General features: G+C 47.8%; 1 protein-coding gene across 2 annotated transcripts in view; it reads left to right on the forward strand.

Moving 5' to 3' along the window:
• NSD2 (nuclear receptor binding SET domain protein 2) overlaps positions 1 to 18,766 on the forward strand; it is an 88,028-nt gene that overhangs the window by 30,745 nt on the left and 38,517 nt on the right. For both annotated transcript variants that reach the window (XM_039232045.1, XM_039232046.1), the window contains exons 2-5: positions 1,462 to 2,085; positions 4,188 to 4,350; positions 14,886 to 15,052; positions 15,551 to 16,039. In XM_039232045.1, the coding sequence (XP_039087976.1) occupies positions 1,549 to 2,085; positions 4,188 to 4,350; positions 14,886 to 15,052; positions 15,551 to 16,039 (1,356 nt within the window). In that variant the 5' untranslated portion in view covers positions 1,462 to 1,548. The remainder of the gene's footprint in view (positions 1 to 1,461; positions 2,086 to 4,187; positions 4,351 to 14,885; positions 15,053 to 15,550; positions 16,040 to 18,766) is intronic.

Here is an 18,766-nt window from a genome sequence, read left to right on the forward strand (position 1 = left end):
CATGCCCAGTGTGGGGCTTGAACTTACCACCCTAAGGTTAAGAGTCACATGCTCTACTGACCGAGCCAACCAGGCACCCCTCTTTTATATTTTTGCCCAGTTGATCTGACATGAGCTAGAATTGTTTGCCTTAAAAAAACAAAACAAAACCGTGTGAATGAAACCACATGCATTCCCACATCTCCTGGCGTTAGAAGGCCATCTAGTGCACGTGAAGCCAACCTGGATCTTAGGCTGTTAAGTTTGCTCTTCTTTCCTGTGTCTCCTGCGAAGCCTGCGTGGAAGCCCCAGACACCACAGGCCCTGGTCAGTGCACTTCACATTTCTCCACCGCAGCACTGTTGGTGTTTTGGGCCAGACGATTCTCTGTCGTAGGGGCTGTCCTGTGCGTGGAAGGGCATTTAGTCAGCTTCTTGCTCCCTCCCAGTAGATGTCGGTAGCAGCTCCCCAGTAGTAATGATCAAAACATGTTTCCCAGACATTTGTCCCCGGGCAGCATGGAGAGTGGCTGCCTTGCACGCGTGGACCTGTCTGGCGCCCTTGCCTCCGTGCTGCCTTCTTGGAGGGTCCCCCCCCCGTGCACCCGTGCTGAGCGTCTTCCCGCCTGTTCCTTGTTCCTAGCGGCCTTTGGGTTTGCGTGCCTTCACTGGGTGTCCCCGGATGGGACTAGCGTTCTGCAACAAAGACCCCTCCGTCACGGGCGGCCCTGGGGTCTTCCTAACACTCGTGGGTCCCCAGTGGCCTGCATGGCACGGCACAAGTACATTGTGGCTCAGCAGTTTGACCTTGCTGGTTAATCTTCAGGAGACAGCTAGATAGAATTTACCACTACCACAGTGCTTCTCGTCACGAACACTTAATTTGGGCCCGGGCAGGGAGGGGGTGGATGACAGATTAGGTGACTGGCCTGAGCATAAAGCAGACCTGACTCGGGGTGTCTTCTCACTTTGTGACTCTGGATGTTTTGCCCCCGCCCATCGTCAGTCTGGAACTGATGACGTGCCAGGCATCAGGAGATCCGGCCTGCGTTGTGCTGAGCAGCACAGTCACCTTGGGCTTGTCGCCGAACCTCTCTGCCTGGGAGCCCCCTCAACCATGCCCGGGCGCACTGTCTTGTATCTCGGCTCTCGCCTCTTCCCCTTTGCGAAGGTCTGTGTCAGCCGCCTGCGGAGCGGCGCTCAGCGCGGTGGGAGCGCCGGACCCGTGTATCTGCAGCCACGCCGCTGGCTTGCCGTGGGGGCACGGCTCGTGTCTGCTGCCTGACGTTGATGTCTCCCCCTTAAAAGTGGTTCCTTTCCTTTCAGCTTTATCATCTTGGGATTCCGTCTCGTTTCTGTGACCTCGGTGATTGTGTAAGCGCCATACTTGGTGTCTGTACAAGTGACGCAAAGCTGGAGAGGTGTCGGCATGCCTCTGTTAGGTTCTAAACGCGGTGTTCCTTTTTGTTTCCTAACCCCACAGTGCTCTAAGAACGGAGCGTCTGGGCTGAATGGAATTTAGCATCAAAAAAGTCCTCTTTCTGTTGAGAAAGTTGTGAAGTGCGTGAAGATGAAGCAGGCACCAGAGGTCCTTGGCAGCCCAAACGGCAAGGCGCAGGGCTGTGAAGTGAACCGCGAGTGCTCTGTGTTCCTCAGCAAAGCCCAGCTCTCTAGCAGCCTCCAGGAGGGCGTCGTGCAGAAGTTCAACGGCCACGACGCACTTCCCTTTATTCCATCCGAGAAGCTGAAGGACCTCACGTCCCGTGTATTTAATGGCGAACCTGGTGCTCATGATGCCAAATTGCGCTTTGAGCCCCAGGAAGTAAAGGCGCTCGGGACGCCGCCCAGCACCACCCCGACCAAAAACGGCTCTCCGGAAATTAAGTTGAAGATCACCAAAACGTACATGAATGGGAAACCTCTCTTTGAATCTTCAATTTGTGGGGACGGTGCTGCCGCCGTGTCCCAGTCAGAAGAGAATGGACAAAAACCAGAAAATAAGGCCAGAAGGAACAGGAAGAGGAGCATAAAATATGACTCCTTGCTGGAGCAGGGTCTTGTTGAAGCAGCACTGGCATCCAGGATCTCGAGTCCTTCGGATAAGAAGGTACTGGTGAGGAGTCGTGGCCAGTGGTGGGGGTGTCGAGGGCAGTGGCCAGGTACTGACCAGGCAGCCTCTGGGCGCAGGGCAGAGGGGAGGAGAGCTCTAGAGCTCGCCCTCTGCACAGGGCTGACCCGGGAGCCTGGGCCTCAATGACGCTGCCTGTCGTAAGCGTTCACGGCAGCCCGCCGAGCCTGTTGTGAGGCCTGGACACTTGACTAAGTGTTTGAGATTAAAATGGCTAAAAAGAGGTAAAACCAGTTCTAAACCCAGGTCTGGCCAGTTCCATAGCCCTTGACCTTCAGGCTGTGCTGTTTTTGTGGCTCTTCGCTCCAGAGCCATTCTTTAGCCTAACGGTGGAGCTGTGTTTGGACCTAGTGTGGGGCTTCTTGACGCCGTCTGAGGTGTGGGAAGCGGAGCCGTGCTGTGCAGAGCGCTCCGGTCCTTCCACGTGGTTCACCGTCCACTTCCTTGCCTCCTCTGCCGGGTGGTCCCGCAGAGGGTCCGCCTCCTTGAGGACTGGGTCTGCGTCTTGTACCTTCGTGCTCTGGGTTCCCAGTGCACTTGAACCTGCAAGCAGGGGTTCACTCCTCAAAGACTGGGTGGAAACCCCTAACTTGTAATGAAGGAGTGTAGTGGTTTATGTCACCGTGTCTTAAAGTGGCATTCAGGATGGCCCACTACTCAAATGAGTCTAAGCCGTTTAAAGCAGGCAAGGAACCTTGGCCTTGGCGGAAGGACTAGGCAGGGTGCCACGGGCTGACCGTGTCTGTCATCTATATGAGGAGGCTGGAAGGCGCCGGGGTCCACTGGTCTTCAGTTGCAGCTCCAGGCCCACTTGCAGGAGGTAGGGGGAGGGAATCTGAAACCAGTTTGGGTTGGTATCATCATCCAGGTTGGAGTATTTAGTTTAAAATTATAGTTGAGGAATTTTATTGACAATTTCCACAAGTAAGAGGGAAAATGTTCAAAATTCCCTTGAAATCGTTAAAATATGTTTAAAAAAGTTTTGAGTGCTCAGGAGCTGTTTGGCTCTTGCTAATTTAATTGCAGTGGTGAGTTTTTTAAAAGATGAATTTCGCGAGCTGGGCTGATGCAGCGTGAAGTGGCCGTGGTTGTGGCGGACTGCGCTCTTTCATGGGGGAGAGGCTGGTGCGGGTTACCCCTCACTCTGCCACTTGGTTTTGTTAAACTTGGGTAAATGCCGGAGTTTTGGCTCTCCATCTTCAGAGTGGGGTGGTAATCCTCCCCATGGTGCTCTCCCGTGGCTTGGAGGACCCGGCAAAGCAAAGCTGGGATGCTGTGGGGTAATCAGAGAGCCGACATTTGGCGGCTCCGTGCCAGCTGACCGCCGTGCACACTGATCTCCGTAACAGACTGTGAGATCTCAGAGCCCTTATCCTTGGTACAGATGAGGAACCCGAAGCCCACACAGGCTCAGCAACTTGCCCGAGTGCATAGAACTCGTAGGAGAAGGCTCAGGAATTCACACTCAGGAGGCCGGGAGCTGCTCCCACTGAAGGGCAGGCCTGAGAGGCAGTGGGGGCGCAGCGGCCCTGGTCAGGCCTCTAGCCTCCTAAGTGACACATGTGGTAGGTGGAGAAACTGAGGCTTAGAGAGCCGTAGGGCTCAGGTACATACGGAGCTGAGACCTGCTGCCAAGCCCTCCTGATGTCCTTACCACTCTGGGTCCTTTTGTGCTCGTGACACACGCGCTCCAGGGAACCGACAGACACCTGGCGGGGGCGGGGACTGGGGGGAAGGGTCAGAGTATGGATTTGAGCTTCCATGAAAATTCTATGACCAGGTGAATAAAGCACCACCCCAAGGAAACAGTCATGTAGGGTCCTGCGTAATGTCAAGTGCCTACTGTGTGCATCAGGCACGGGAGTGCCTACTGTGTGATCCCGGCACTGTGCTGATCCTTTAGGGCAAGAGACCATCTGATGAAGTGATAGCAAGGGAAGCATGCTCCTTTTTTAGGGGTGTGTGTGTGTGTGTGTGTGTGTGTGTGTGTGTGTGTTAACCTCTAGCCTGAGTAATCTTTGGATACAGGCTGTTTAGGGGTACTTAGATGTGTTGGCATGTCTTCTGTTGTTTGTTTTCAGATTGCCGCTAAGAAAGAGTCTTGTCCGAATACTGGCAGAGACAAAGACCACCTGCTGAAATACAGTGTTGGCGACTTGGTGTGGTCCAAAGTGTCCGGTTACCCTTGGTGGCCGTGCATGGTCTCTGCTGACCCGCTCCTTCACAACTATACCAAACTTAAAGGTATTGTGTTTATGCACTGCTTTTCCATCTTTCTCTTTCTGTACTTACTCTTTCTAATCTCTAAACTTTTTTCTTACTTCTCCTTATTCAGCCCTACTGTGGTGGTCCTTTTTTTGTTTTCCTATTTAAGGAAATTGTGCTAAAATACACATAACATAAAATTTACCATCGTAACTATTTTTTAAGTATACAGTTGACAGGTTGCTGGTGTTGCGTGACCGTCCCCACCATCCGCTCAGTCAGCTTGCGGGTCTGGCCCTCTGTGCCCACTGACCACTGACCTGCCCCTTCCGCCCCTGGCGCCCAGGGTTCCAGCGTCCGTCTGCTGTTTGTGGCGTGGCTTGCAGTGCCCTCAGGATTAGTGATGCCCAGCATCTTTGCGTGTGCTTGTTGGCCACTTGTGTCCCTGCAGAAGCGCCTCTTCTAGCCTTTTCCCCACATCTGAATCGGATTTTGTTTTTTTCTTGTTGAATTTACTGTGGTTCATTTTTGCAACTTTAACGTTAGTAATTGATTTGAATGTAACACATTGCCATTTCTTTTTGTTTCCAACTCAGATATATAATTTACCTGACTGAATTAGTGTTAAAGGAGAGTGGTCTTGGCTTTATATTGCTTTTCAAGTTTTATGATAATTTATTATCGTTTAGATGTACAATGATTCCTTATTTCAGCATGATTTTCAGAAATAGCATTTTTAAAACTATTTTTTAATTTTTTAATGTTTATTTTTTGAGCAAAAGAGAGCATGAGCAGGGGAGGAGTACATAGAGGGAGACGGAATCCGAAGCAGGGTCTGAGCTGTCAGCACAGAGCCCGACGCGGGGCTCGAACTCACAGACATGAGATCATGTGCCCTGAGCCGAAGTTGGATGCTTAATACCCACTGAGCCACCCAGGCGCCCCTAAAACTGTTTCTTTTTGAGAGAGAGAGAGTGAGCACAAGTGGAGGAGGTGCAGGAAGATGGGGACAGAGGATCCAGAGTGGGCTCCTTGCTATTAGCACAGTTGACATGGTTCAAACCCACAAACCGTGAGATCATGACTTGAGCTTAAGTCAGACCACTCAACTGACTGAGCCACCCAGGTGCCGCCCCAGAAATCATATTTTATACTAAGTTTGAGTTATAAAGATGTCCCAGTTTACTTTTTAACCCTGTGGGGAGAAAGAAAAATCAGAAATGACCTTCTTTGCATCATGAAACTTGGGAATATAAATTGTTGCACAGAGCAGTTGAAGAGCAGAGTAAGAATATAACATGTTGATATAGGTTAGAGTGGATCCTAACTTAAGTAATAATTGGAGAACTCACAAAACATAACAACTCTTGTGTTTTTGGAGTGAAAAACGAGTTCAAATGGTTTGAGATTCTTCTAGAAAGTTCTTCTAAAGTTTGACTTAAGCTTGAAGAAGGTGCTAGGTGGTGAGCACAGAGTTGGAGCTGAGCAGGGTAGCGCCCGACCAGTCTGTGCGCCCTCTTGCAGTGTGGGTGACTAGGGCCGTGGGCTGGGCCGGGCGGGCTCCCCAGCCTCCTCGCACTGTCGTCTGGTCAGCCTCAGGTGGCCTCTGGGCAGGACACAGGCATGCAGGGACGTGTCCCCCCGTTGTCTGGCTGCTGGCCTGGATGGGGCTTCCCCACCAGCCGCTGGCCTGCCTGGCCAGCCGGGTGCCTGCCTGGCCCATGGAGTCAGGGGGCAACGCACTTGGGGACGGGGAGGTCCACGCTGTGCCTCTGTTTGAGTTGTGCCCGGTGTCCTGTCCCCTGAGGCTGTCGGACTCTGCCTGCTTAGCACGCATGGTGGCGGCTGGCTCGGGCTTCTGCCCCATGGAGCACTGTCGGCATCCTCAGCTCACGGAATTGGGGGGCCTCTTCCACAAGCTTTCAGGGGCCCCAGGATGCACCCTGGAGGCATCTGGACTTGGGGGAGTGTGGCAAGAAGGAGCAGGTGAGACAGAAGCCGGGCGGGCCCTCGAGTGTGTCCATGAGGTGTTGCTGGATCCTTCCCAGCACCCAGCCCATGACCTAGGGGGCCCACGGCTGTCATTAGGCCGCCACCACCAGCTTGGTCTCCCCTCCGGTCTGACCTCAGGTCGTCCTCTCGTGGGTCAGTGGCCACCCCCATGTCAGGCAGGCTTTGGGCCAGGTGTGGGGTCTCCCTGGGGTTCCCCCCACCCCTCTCCCCTCCGTGTGCATGCTCACTCGCTCGCACCCTCTCTCTCTCTCTCTCTCTCCCTCCCCCTCACCACCTGCCCCCTCCCTGGCTTGAGGGGATGCCTGCATTCTCCCCCCCCACGCCCCGCCCCTGCTTGAGGGATGCATGCTTTCTCTCTCTCTCTCTTTCTCTCTCAAAATAAACAAACAAATAAGCCAGTCACACAGCAAACTGCAGTAGAAGTCAGTGTGGCCTTCATGGCTTCAGCATTTCTGGTCTGCCTAGCACATCACAGCAATTTCTTTTTAGTGTCTGGGGATTTCTGCTCTGTGTATATGAAGCTCCTAGCTTGTCTCACCCGTGTAGCCGAAGGAGTCTTTTGAATGTCTCTCTGTCCCAGCTACCGAGATGAATTAACTTTAATTTCATTACGTCTTCCCCCTGATGTAGAGCAAAATAACTCCCGCAGTTTCCAACAGCCTGTCCAGACGATGTGCAGATACAGCACATTTTTATTCATCTCTCACTTCCTCTGTCTTTACTCTCAGGGCCTTCACTCGGCCCAGAACGTTTACTCCTTTACCTACAACATTGGAGCATCTTCTCCCGGTGGGGGCTGGGGAGGTCTGGAGTCTGCCTGCCAGGGTCTGACTTGGTCTAGTAATGAACCACTTAATTTCTTTATGCTCCGTTTCCCTGTGTATGCAAATGGAGGGTAATGATACGAGCCCTGCTCTGGAAAGGTCTCCGTGTGCTGAGTAGTGAGCATTCAGACCTAGGGCTCTTTCCTGAAAACATTCCTGTTTGACCAGTTGTTTTCTCCCTGTATGATCCTGATTTTGGGTCATTTAACTTAAATAATTTTGTGCCATTCTTAGTGCCTCGACGTTCCCAGACTTGGCCCAGCTTTTATAGCAGTGCTGAAGGGTCACACTTGCATTCCATCTTGTCTTTTTTTGTTGAGTGTTTTATTTATCATTTGCTTTTTTTTATTAGAAGAATTTTTTAAACTGTTTATTTGTTTTGAGAGAGGGAGACAGATCGTGAGCAGAGGAAGGTCAGAGAGAGCCACAGAATCTGAAGCAGCTCCAGGCTCTGAGCTGTCAGCACAGAGCCCGACGCGGGGCTCGAGCTCAAGAGCTGCGAGATCGTGACCTGAGCTGAAGTCAGACACTTAACTGACTGAGCCCCCAGCCGCCCCTGCTTACTTTTCTATTTAAAACCCTTCCAAGCATGTGGTGCAAAGTGGGACGGTACGCTGGACACCCTTGCGCTCTCACCTGTGTTTGTGAACACACTGCGGGCGTCCTGCTGCCTCACGCGGACGCATGTCAGCGACAAGGACCGCTTCGTGCCCATCTCAGCACCAGCCGCATGCAGGGAAGCCCTCCAGCAGTGACACGATGGCCCTCGTGTGACGTCCCCAGGGTTTTCCCTCTGCCTGTGTTTTCCCCTCAGTCTGGATCGAACAGGGTGCTTGCACTGCACCCAGCTGTCCAGCCTCCCCTGGTCCCCGCACTCCCGCACGGCGCTCCTTGCGCCCAGCCCCGGCCTTAACGGCGCTGCTGTGTGGTGATCAGACTCAGGAGTCCCGTGCGGGTGTTGAGGGAAGGGGCTTACGTGGGGCCCGTCACCAGGTACCTGCTTCTTGCAGTGTGTTTCTCCAGGAGTTGTTTGGGGACACAGGGGAGGGGGTGCTCGTGATCACAAGCAGATCACCTTGGGAAGACTGGTAACGTGATTTGAGAAGTAGTTAGAAGGAAGAGGGCCTGTGGACGGCCTGCAGACGGCCCGTAGGAGGCTCCCATGACCTCCGAGAATAAACGGGGCCAGAGGAAACCGTGAGGACGCGTGTCTCGGTGGAATTGCTTCGGGAGCTCTCGGTCTGCTGTCCCACTTCCCGGTCGCTGCTGGCCGATGGAGCTCTCTGGTGGAAAGGGGCAGCCCTCCTTTGTCACTGGTTGAGTGCCCTGTGGCCACGCGTGGACACCACGTTCCCCTGCCAGCCCTTCTGCGTGCCTTCCACACTCCTTTATGACCCATCGGCTGAGCAAATGTACCTGCCCATTTTTATCCTGCTTCCTTCTGTGTTTAATTAACTGGCATTTTCCTGTGAAAATGAGCTTCCTCCTAAACATTTAGTTGTGATTCACAGTCCTTACTCTTTAACGCCCAAGTTGTCCCAGGTTTAACTAGCAGGAGTCCCATCAAGTCCCTTTCAGCTGTGTTCTTTTGATGTGTCTCATGAGCCTGGGGGCGGGGGGGGGGCTCCCCTGGGGACAACTGCGAGGGGTTTCAGGCTCATTTACACTTTATCATGTGTCAGCGTCTCCTTGGAGGAAACCTGGGTCCTTTAGAAGCAGGCAGTGTATGGAAGCCCAGATGTGGGCACAGCTAGTGATCACGGCTACGGCAGACCGAGAACTCTGCAGACACGTGTGAGGTAGCTCTCCGGGCAGGACCGAGACCTGGCTCCCAGGGGAACTTTGGGGTCCGTTTACGGTTTCTGAACGCTTGGCATGCAGCAACCCCATGGTAGGAGAGACACGGTGAGTGGTGGGCAAGCTTTGGGGGTTTAGGCACCCTCACTGGGGAAGGACAGGGACCTGAAGAAAGGACGGCTTCTGGCCTGGAGCTGGCTGAGCATGGGGGCCTTGTGAAGTGGACATGTCTTTCCCTGTATGATGCAGCTCCCTCACCCTGCCCCTGCACCCACCCCAGCTTTTCTTCATTTCTTTTTGTGTAGCTGTGCTCCCCCCCCCCCCCCCCACTTATCACTCTTGGATTTATAGCTGTATGTGGGTCTGGGTCTTCGTAATGATTTCAGATTTAAAACCTGATGTACAGTAAGTATCCATGCAGAAGAGAGTACAGCTCAATCTAGGCCTTTTGAAAGTTCAGATTTCCTTTGAAAAGCTAAGCTAATGGAAGTCTTTTAATAGCATTTTTGTAATAGGGGCGCCTGGGTGGCTCAGTTGGTTGAGCGTCTGACTCTTGATTTCGGCTCAGGTTATGATCTCACGGTACATGGGATCGAACCCCAAGTTGGGCTCTCTGCTGATGGTGCAGAGCCTACATGAGACTCCCACCCCTTCTATCTCTCCCCTCCCTGCTGACACTCTCTCTCAAAATAAATGTTAAAATAGCATTTTTGTGATGCACAGCAGCCAAACTTGTCTTGCCTGTTATCTACCAGGGTATCTACGTGGGTGTGAACAGCTTTGAGCCCTGACTCTTTAGGTTGGAAACAGAAGATAAATGTAGGTTTTAGATACTACGCTATGAAGAAAACAATTCTGTCACACCAAAGAGCTTCACTGTCTCCAGGGCACACCTGTGTCGTACTAGTCTCCTCATCAGATAACTGCTGTCTGGAGTCACGTCATTTTCTGTTGTGGAAAGTGTTTTTTGTCACATTTTCTGTTATGGAAGGGCACCCTCATTGCTTTATTTCTAAATTCCAGCATTTTCTAAAAATATTCTAGGTAATCTGGCTTTCTTGTATCTTGGGTTATTTGATAGTATAATCTCCTTACTGATTTTTTCCTTTTTGGCTTATTCTCTCAGTTACTAAGAAAGGTATGTTGAAGTAATGGATTGTGATAGTGAATGTGCCTTTTTCTGGTTGCAATTTTGTCAGTTTCTACTTTCCCTGTTTTGGTGCTCTAGTGCCCCCCAGGGACTCGACCTGGAAATTCAGGCAGGCGATGCTTGTCCTTTATTTCCTCTGGAGCTCTGTGGTGTCCTGTCCTTGTGATTTTGTCCCCGTTCTTTATTGCTTCTGTAGACACTTGTCTGCATTCTTCTTCTTCCTCTTCTTCTTCTTCTTCTTCTTCTTCTTCTTCTTCTTCCTTCTTCCTTCTTCTTCCTTCTTCTTCCTTCTTCTTCCTTCTTCTTCCTTCTTCTTCCTTCTTCTTCCTTCTTCTTCCTTCTTCTTCCTTCTTCTTCCTTCTTCTTCCTTCTTCTTCCTTCTTCCTTCTTTTCTTCTTTCTTCTTTTCTTCTTTCTTCTTTTCTTCTTTTCTTCTTTCTTCTTCTTTCTTCTTTTTTTAATTGCTTGTCTTCCTCCATGGAGCTTCAGCTCCAAAGCAGCCTTGTGTCTTTGTGGGGTCCATTTTGCATGCATGGGTGACTGCTGTCAGCTCAGAGGATTCTGCAGAATCTGAAGAGATTCTGGCTCATTCTTGCCCAGAGGGTCGGGGTCACCTTGAGTCCAGTGGGCCATGATGGGGACAGAAGGATTGTAGTGCAGATTAGGTTCCCTGGGCTATTGGTGGAGGACAGGTTCTTTAGAAGGTTGTGTGGGTAGGAGGAGCCAATGACCAGCGTTTTTGTACTGAACATGATTGATGAACATCAGAAATCAGCCCAGGAAGAAATAATTACTAATAAATGGTGGGACAGCTGGTTAATTACCTGGTAAAATAAAACACTGAAATATTCACCTCTCAACTTGAACCAGTGAAATTCATGTGGATTAAAGAAACCCACAAAAATAGGAAAAACCTGAATTATGTTGTTACCAAATTTCTAAGCAGGAAAGAACTTTAATTACATTTATTTTACAAACTTGGGATCGGACTATAGCATTTATCTCTGTTGTTTTTTTTTTTTTTCCACTTGGTCTGTAAGGAACATTTTTCTGTGTACCCATTTATAAAAAGTAATGTAAGTTCATATTGTTTCATTATATGTATTGTAACAGACCTTGATTATGCAAATAGTGTGACATATGTCTATAGTCATTTTTGTGATGAAAGTTCTTTCAAAGTATTAAAGTAATGGAAGAAGTCACAAATCCCTTAACATAGTTTTGAATCTCACCTATTGTAACATCAAAGACATATACACACTTAAATAAATCTTTAATGTTTATTTTTTATTTTATTTATTTATTTATTTATTTTGAGAGACAGAGCATGAGTGAGTGAGGGGCAAAGAGAGAGGGAGACACAGAATCTGAAGCAGGCTCAGATTCAGGGCTTGAACCTGCAAACTGCGAGATCATGACCTGAGCTGAAGTTAGGCACTTAACCAACTGAGCCACCATGTGCCCCAAATAAGTATGCACATTTAACAAACAAATCAAATTCTCTTGCAAGGTTAATAGTGAAAAATAGTCCACTCTCCTCCTTAGGACTAATTATTTTTAACACTTCCAACACTTTCTTCTAGTTGTAACTACTCTTTTTTAAAAGGCTTTATTTTTTTTTCAGAGCAGTTTTAGGTTCACAGAAGAATTGAGGTACTGATAGCCCCCACACACATATGCACAGCCTTCCTTCCTGTCACCATCTTCCACCAGAGCGGTACATTTGTTACAATCCATGAACCTACAGGGATACATCATAATCACCCAAAGTCTATAGATTAAATTAGGGTTCCTGCTTGGTGTTGTATATTCCATGGGTTTGGACAAATGTGTAACGACATCCATCCATCATTATAGTATCGTTCGGAATAGTTACAATGCCCTGAAAAGCCTCTCTGCTCTGCCTGTTCATCTCCCCTTCCTCCTGAGCCTCCAGCAAACGCTGTTCTTTTTACTGTCTCCATAGTTTTGCCTTTTCCAGAACGTCATATAATTGGATTAACTACTATTAAGAAAAAATTTTTTTAAACATTCATTTTTATAGGGGGTGGAGGGGAGGGGCAGAGACAGAGAGGGAGACACAGACTCTGAAGCAGCTCCAGGCTCCGAGCTGCCACATGGTTAACCGACTGAGCCACCCAGATGCCCAATTAACTTACTATTTTTGATTTATCATTTAGATATTTTCTGTGGATTTTCTATTATGGAAAATTTTCCTTCAATAATTTATCCTCAAAAAAATAATTTATTTCTTCTCATCTTCTGCATATAATTAACTTGGTGTTTTTATTACATCAAATATAAATGTTTACATAATTTGGGGTCTTATGTAAATATCACGCAGTGAAAAGCAAAGTGTATTCTATAATGGCATTTTCTTTCTTGTACAACTTTTTGTTTTTTCCTGGAGTTAATTACTGCCTTTCTTGTTTTTGAAAAAGTAGGCTCTGTGCCCTGTGTGGATCTCGAGCCTCTACTCTGAGATCAGGAGTTGTGCCTTCACTGACTGACCCAGCCAGGCGCCCCTGCTTTTATTTTTAAATCCTATGCTTTACTGTCTATACAGCCTTATTTGTTTTTCAAATTTCATTTTTCTGTCCCTGAAACTCATCTTTTTATGTATATTTTTCTATTGGGAAAAAGTGAAAACCTGTGTTTGCCATTTTCTGCTCCTTGGATCTCATTTTTTAACCATCTTTCCTTGCTGCTCAGATTTTCTTTTGGCACAGAAGAGTTCTTTTTTTCCTCATCTTTTCTTCCCCTGGAGCTCTCTGCTAGAATTTTCCATTTTCCTGCTTCAGTCTGTACTGCCGGCACTCTTCTGCATTAAGTAATCTTAGATTTCTTAAAGACGCGTTCCTGAGTTACGTGCATTGTTGTCTGTGGTTACACGCTGTGCTTTTGGTCAGTTTTCTTTTTTCTTTTTTCTTTTTTTAATTTTTTTTTTTTTTAATGTTTTATTTCTAGGGGAGAGAGAGAGAGAGAGACAGCGTGAGTAGGGCAGGGTCAGAGAGAGAGGGAGTCACAGACTGAAACAGGCTCCAGGCTCTGAGCTGGCAGTCAGCACAGAGCCCGACGCGGGGCTCGAACCCACGAACCGCGAGATCATGACCTAAGTGAAAGTCGGACGCTTAACTGACTAAGCCACCCAGGCACCCCGTCAGTTTTCTTTTTTTTGCTGGCATATATTTTTGGTATTCTAAGTAAGTGTATACGGGTTGTAAATTTGAGTCCTTGTGGTTCAGAGGATGCCACTTCTCTATCTTTACGCTTGATGCACGGTTTGGCTCAGTATAGAATTTTATGCTGAAAATCATTCTTTTCAGAATTTTGAAGACATGACCTCATTTCCTTCCAGCGTCCGGAATTGCTGATGCCCATTCTATGTTTTGTTCCGGCAGCACGGAGCCTGTCCTCCTCCAGCACCTTAAATGCCTCGAAGATGCGCCGTGGTGTGGGCACTGGGCGCGACACTTTGAATTGTTCTAGTCCTGAAACGTGGTCTCTTGTCAATTCTTTGACCACTTTCTCTGTTTCTGTCTCTAGAAGGACAGTTACCTGAGTATGGTCCTTCCTGGATTGATCATGTAGGTTTCTTACAGGAGTAGATGTTTTTCATCTTAATCTTTTCTTTTTTCTGGGAGATTTCTTAACTTCCCTTCCAAGCTTTCTTAATGATTTTCTTTTTTCATAATTGTATTTTGAAGTTTCCGGTAGCTCTTTTTATTTGTCTCTTTCCATAGCAAACTAGAGGTTTTGTTTGTCATGTGTCCTCTCTTCCTGGCATTGTGTGTGTGGCCCTCAGTGGTTGCTTATTTCTGTGTGTTTTGGTCTTGTTTATGCTGGAGGCTTTCCTGGTCCTGGGTTGGTCCTTGATGTTGCATTTGAGAGCGCACCACTCAGAGCTGCTGCAGTCCATATGTGGGGAGACTGTTAGCTTATTTTTAGAGGGTCTAGCTGGCCATTGGCCACTTGGTTGGGGGGACCTCAAAAGTCTCAATGGAGACTTTTCCCCTGGGATGTGTTGGTTCTGTAGGCAGTGTTCTTGGATTTCTTTTGGCCGGCGCCCCCCGTCCTCCTGTGGGGACTCCCCTTTCTCCCTCCACTTGTAACCAGCCTGTTTCCATTCTTCCTCTTCTTCAGCCACATACGGCACTTTGGGATCCTCTCTTGGATTTTGGGATCAAGTGTCTCTTTCCTCACCCATCTTCCTTCTTGCTGCACCATAGGATGCGGCTTTTTCTTTTTGCAAAGAAGAACAGCAGTGGACATCTGAGGGGTTACCCTGTGGCCTCATGGCTGCCTTCAGAGGTCATTGGTACCCTGATTCCCCCTCTGAGCATTGTGAGTGAGTAGCCGGTCCAAGGTTGCCCAGCTGGTAGGTGATGGGGTTGGGATTTGAACCCAGGGTGTCTGACACCAGTCTCTATCCCATTTGTTGCTGCCTGACACCCTCTCTGTTGAATGGCCCTGTTATGATGTCTTCTCTTGGTACTCTTTTTAAGTGGATCTTGATGGAGGAGATAAAGGAGAGCATTTATGTACTTTCTTTCTTAGTCGAAGTTGAATCTTCCCTAAGTCCCTCATAAGTGTGTTTCCTTTCTCTTTGACATGGAGTTTGGTGGGGATAAAAAGAGTAGGGCTTCTTTTTGAGGTTAACAGACTGAAACAGAACCAAATAACATGACTTCAAAGCAGCTTCCAACTTCATATCAGTAATTATTAATAGACTTGCCTAATTTGATCCCAAATTCTGACATTCAAGTTCTAACATTTTATTTTAAAAACTAGGTCAGAAAAAGAGTGCACGCCAGTATCACGTACAATTCTTTGGTGATGCCCCAGAAAGAGCTTGGATATTTGAGAAGAGCCTTGTAGCTTTTGAAGGAGAAGGACAGTTTGAAAAATTATGCCAGGAAAGTGCCAAGCAGGCACCCACGAAAGCTGAGAAAATTAAGGTGATAGATGTTCCTTAAGTATAATTTTAGACCAAAATGATTTTTACTTTTAATTATTTTTCTTATTTTTGAAATTATGGTTGCTTGATATATTATAATGGTTTATGTCTATCATTGTTTGATTTTGCCCAAGTATGTTGTGTTACGGAATACCGCAAGTGTCCTTAGAGACATAGTTTATTCATTTTACTCACTGGATGATAATCAGAGATAATTTCTTTTATAATTTTTATTTTTCTTTACATAAAAATATGTAAAGTGTTATCTATGACATATACTATGTAGTATATATGTTACATTAGTTAAATGGGATTGGAATTGGTTTAAAGAAACAGTTATTACATTGGGCTGAATTCTGTCTAGACCTTCACGTTAATTGGTTTTTGTAGCTTTTGATTTCTAAATTTGTCTGGACCTCTAAAAGTATTCTTCTTTAAAGTGGGTTAACTTTTTTGTTTGTATAATGAAATTTACGGTGTTTTATGGTTTTCTTCTCAGCTGTTGAAACCTATTTCAGGGAAGTTGAGGGCCCAGTGGGAAATGGGCATCGTTCAAGCTGAAGAAGCCGCAAGCATGTCAGTGGAGGAGCGGAAAGCCAAGTTCACTTTCCTCTACGTAGGGGACCAGCTTCACCTCAACCCTCACGTAGCTAAGGAGGCAGGCATTTCTGTGGAGCCTCCGCCTCCGGGACAGATGCTAGAACCCTCAGGAGTCCCTGAAGAAGCTGCCGCTGACCCCACGTCCATGCGAGAAGAGGGCATTCCCATCAAGAGAAGGCGGAGAGTGAAGCTGGCTAGCTCTGCCGAAACCCGAGCAAGTGACCCTGAGACAGTACAGAGTACTCCCCAAAAGATGGCAGAGGCCGACCCCAAGAGAGGAGTCGGGTCTCCTCCTGGGAGGAAGAAGGCCACGGCTTCTGCTCCACGAAGCAGAAAGGGAGACGCGGCGGCCCAGTTTCTGGTCTTCTGTCAGAAGCACAGGGATGAGGTCGGTACTGTGCCGGGTTCTCAGTTGTGTGTTTATTCTGGGGGTCCCTGAGTTTGGGGAACATCCCTTCAGCGCCATCCATCCGTTCTACAGCGCTCTCGGCGTGGTCTGTAGTGAGCGTTGCAGAGGCTTTAGCTGTAATGCGTGAGTATCATCAGGGAACAGCCACTTTCATCCTGCAGGGTGGAGATGCTTGCCCGGGCCTGTGGGTACTAAACGTCTCTCCCTTGTGGACAAGGAGATGCCAGGGAGGAATATATTGATGATGAAAGCGTTTGAACACTTTTCTTAATCCATCTTCATAGAATATGGCACTGGTTAGTACACGGTAAGGACTTGGTTGTAAAGAACTGAAGGGATTCGGCCCCTGGTTTTGGTGATGTTCGATATTGAAGTGAGTGGGTTGGGAGGGGCTTTTCTAAGGAACATAAAGGTGTAATGGGAGAAAATCTAGTATGTGATTCACTATGTCGCAGATTAAACGATCTTTCTACTCAGTAGATGGAGAAAAGGCATTTGATAAAATTCATTGCTCTTTGATACAAAGTTAGCAAGCCAGGATTAGAAGATAACTTCCTTAATCTGTTGAAGAGTATCTATCAGAAACTTTCAGCAAGCATCATACTTATTAATGAAACCTTAGAAGCATTCTCTTTAAAACTGTGAACAAGATAAAATGCCTGTCTTTACCACTTACGTTAAGTCTTGTAGTGAAAATACTAGCCAGGGTAGTAAGGTAAGGAAAACAAATAAAAAAGGAATAATTGTAAAGGAGGAAATAAAGGTGTCCTTGTTTGCAGAGGGTTGTGTAGAAAACTTCAGAGAATCTACAGGGCGCCTGGTGGCTCAGTCGGTTAAGCATCCGAGTTTGGCCCAGGTCATGATCTTGCGATTCATGAGTTTGAGCCCCGTGCTGTCAGCACAGACCCCATTTCAGGTGTCCCCCACCCCATCCCACCCCGGCTGCCAGTGAGGCTGAGTAGCATGCACACGTGCGCACTCTCTGTCTCTCAAGAACATAAAGAGAGAATCTACAGAAAATCTGCAGAATTGATAGCGTTCACTAGGGCTGGTATACAAGAACAACAGCAAAAAGGAAATTAATATTAGACAGACACCATTTGGGGTACCTGACTGGTTGGTGGAGCGTGCAGCTCTTGATCTTGGGGGTTGTGAGTTTAAGCCCCACAGTGGGTGTAGAGATTACTTAAAATCTCTACACTAAAAAAAGATACCACTTATGACAGCAATAAAAATATAAAGTATCAAGAAATAAATGTAACACATCCCATTGTTTATAGCAGCATTAGCAACAACAGCCAAACTATGGAAAGAGCCCAAATGTGCATAGACTGATGAGTGCATAAAGGAGATGTGTGGTACATGTGTACAATGGAGTACTACTCAGTCATCAGAAAGAAGGAAATCTTGTCATTTGTGGTGATGTGGATGGAGCTAGAGTGTATTATGCTAAGTGAAGTCAGTCAGTCAGGGAAAGACAGATGCTGTATGATTTCACTCATATGTGGAATTTAAGAAACAAAACAGATGAACACATGGGAAGAGAGAGGAAAGAGGAAGAAGAAGAAGAGAGGAAACAAACCACAGGAGACTTTTAAGGATAGGGAACACACTGAGGGTTGACAGAGGAAGGTGGGTGGGGGTGGGCTCGATGGGGGATGGGCACTAAGGAGGGCACTTGTTGGGATGAGCACTGGGTGTTGTATGTAAGGGATGAGTCACTGAATTCTCCTGAAACCAGTATTACACTATATGTTAACTAATGAGAGTTATAAATAAAAATTTGAAGAAAAAAGAGAAAATATAACAAAATCTGTATGACCTTGGAAAAAATAACTTGGTATTTTAGCAGACCTGACTAAATACACATTAATATATAGGAAGGTTTCATATTCTGAAGTTGAAGTTGTCAATTTACCTTATATTAAACTATAAAACTCCATGTAATCCTAATAGAACTCCCAGTAGGAATTTGTTTGCACTTTGTAAGTGGATGATGAGTAGTCACGTTGAAGAGAAACCCGCCTGGGGCCTCGCCCCACCATGTGGGAGGCTGTGTCGCTGGTGGCAGTGACTGCACCCGGAGAAGAAGCCCGAAGCAGACTCGTGGCACGTGGAAGCAGATGGGGAAGGTCCAGCTGGGCAGGCTGGATGGGCTCCGGGAGCACCCCAGGCCTTCCGGAACCCAGCCGCTGCGGGACAGCTTTGTGCTTTTCGAGAGGGGAGGGTTTCTTCGGGCAAACCAGTCAGGCCCGTGAGGAGCTGCGTTAAAACGTAGGAGCAAGATGAGAGGACACACTGGGGGCAGAGCTCAGACCGTTTTGAAGTTTATGAAAACGGCGATGTCCAGAAGAGCCCAGACGGCCAGTGTGTCCACAGAGAGCTGCCCCTCAGCCTTGCTGGCAGCCAGGGAACCACACGGGAGCATCCGCGGCCGCCGCGTGAGCCCCACAGCCCTGCGCCCTGCGCCTCAGGAAGGACGGGCAGTGAGAGCCCCCATCCGGGGCGGGAGACTGCCATTCTTTACACTTGGTTTCAAGAGAAATTTGGCAACATAGTGAAATTGAAGATGCATGTTTTTTTGTTTTGTTCTGTGTTTTCAAAGTTTTTATTTTAAAAATCTATTTTTTTTTTCCCATTTGAGTAGTTCTATACCCAGGGTGGGGCTTGAAGTCACAACCTTGAGATCAAGTCACACGCTCTTCC

Source organism: Hyaena hyaena, unplaced genomic scaffold, assembly GCF_003009895.1.
Source record: "Hyaena hyaena isolate Hyena2069 unplaced genomic scaffold, ASM300989v1 scaffold_63, whole genome shotgun sequence".
NCBI lineage: Eukaryota > Metazoa > Chordata > Mammalia > Carnivora > Hyaenidae > Hyaena > Hyaena hyaena.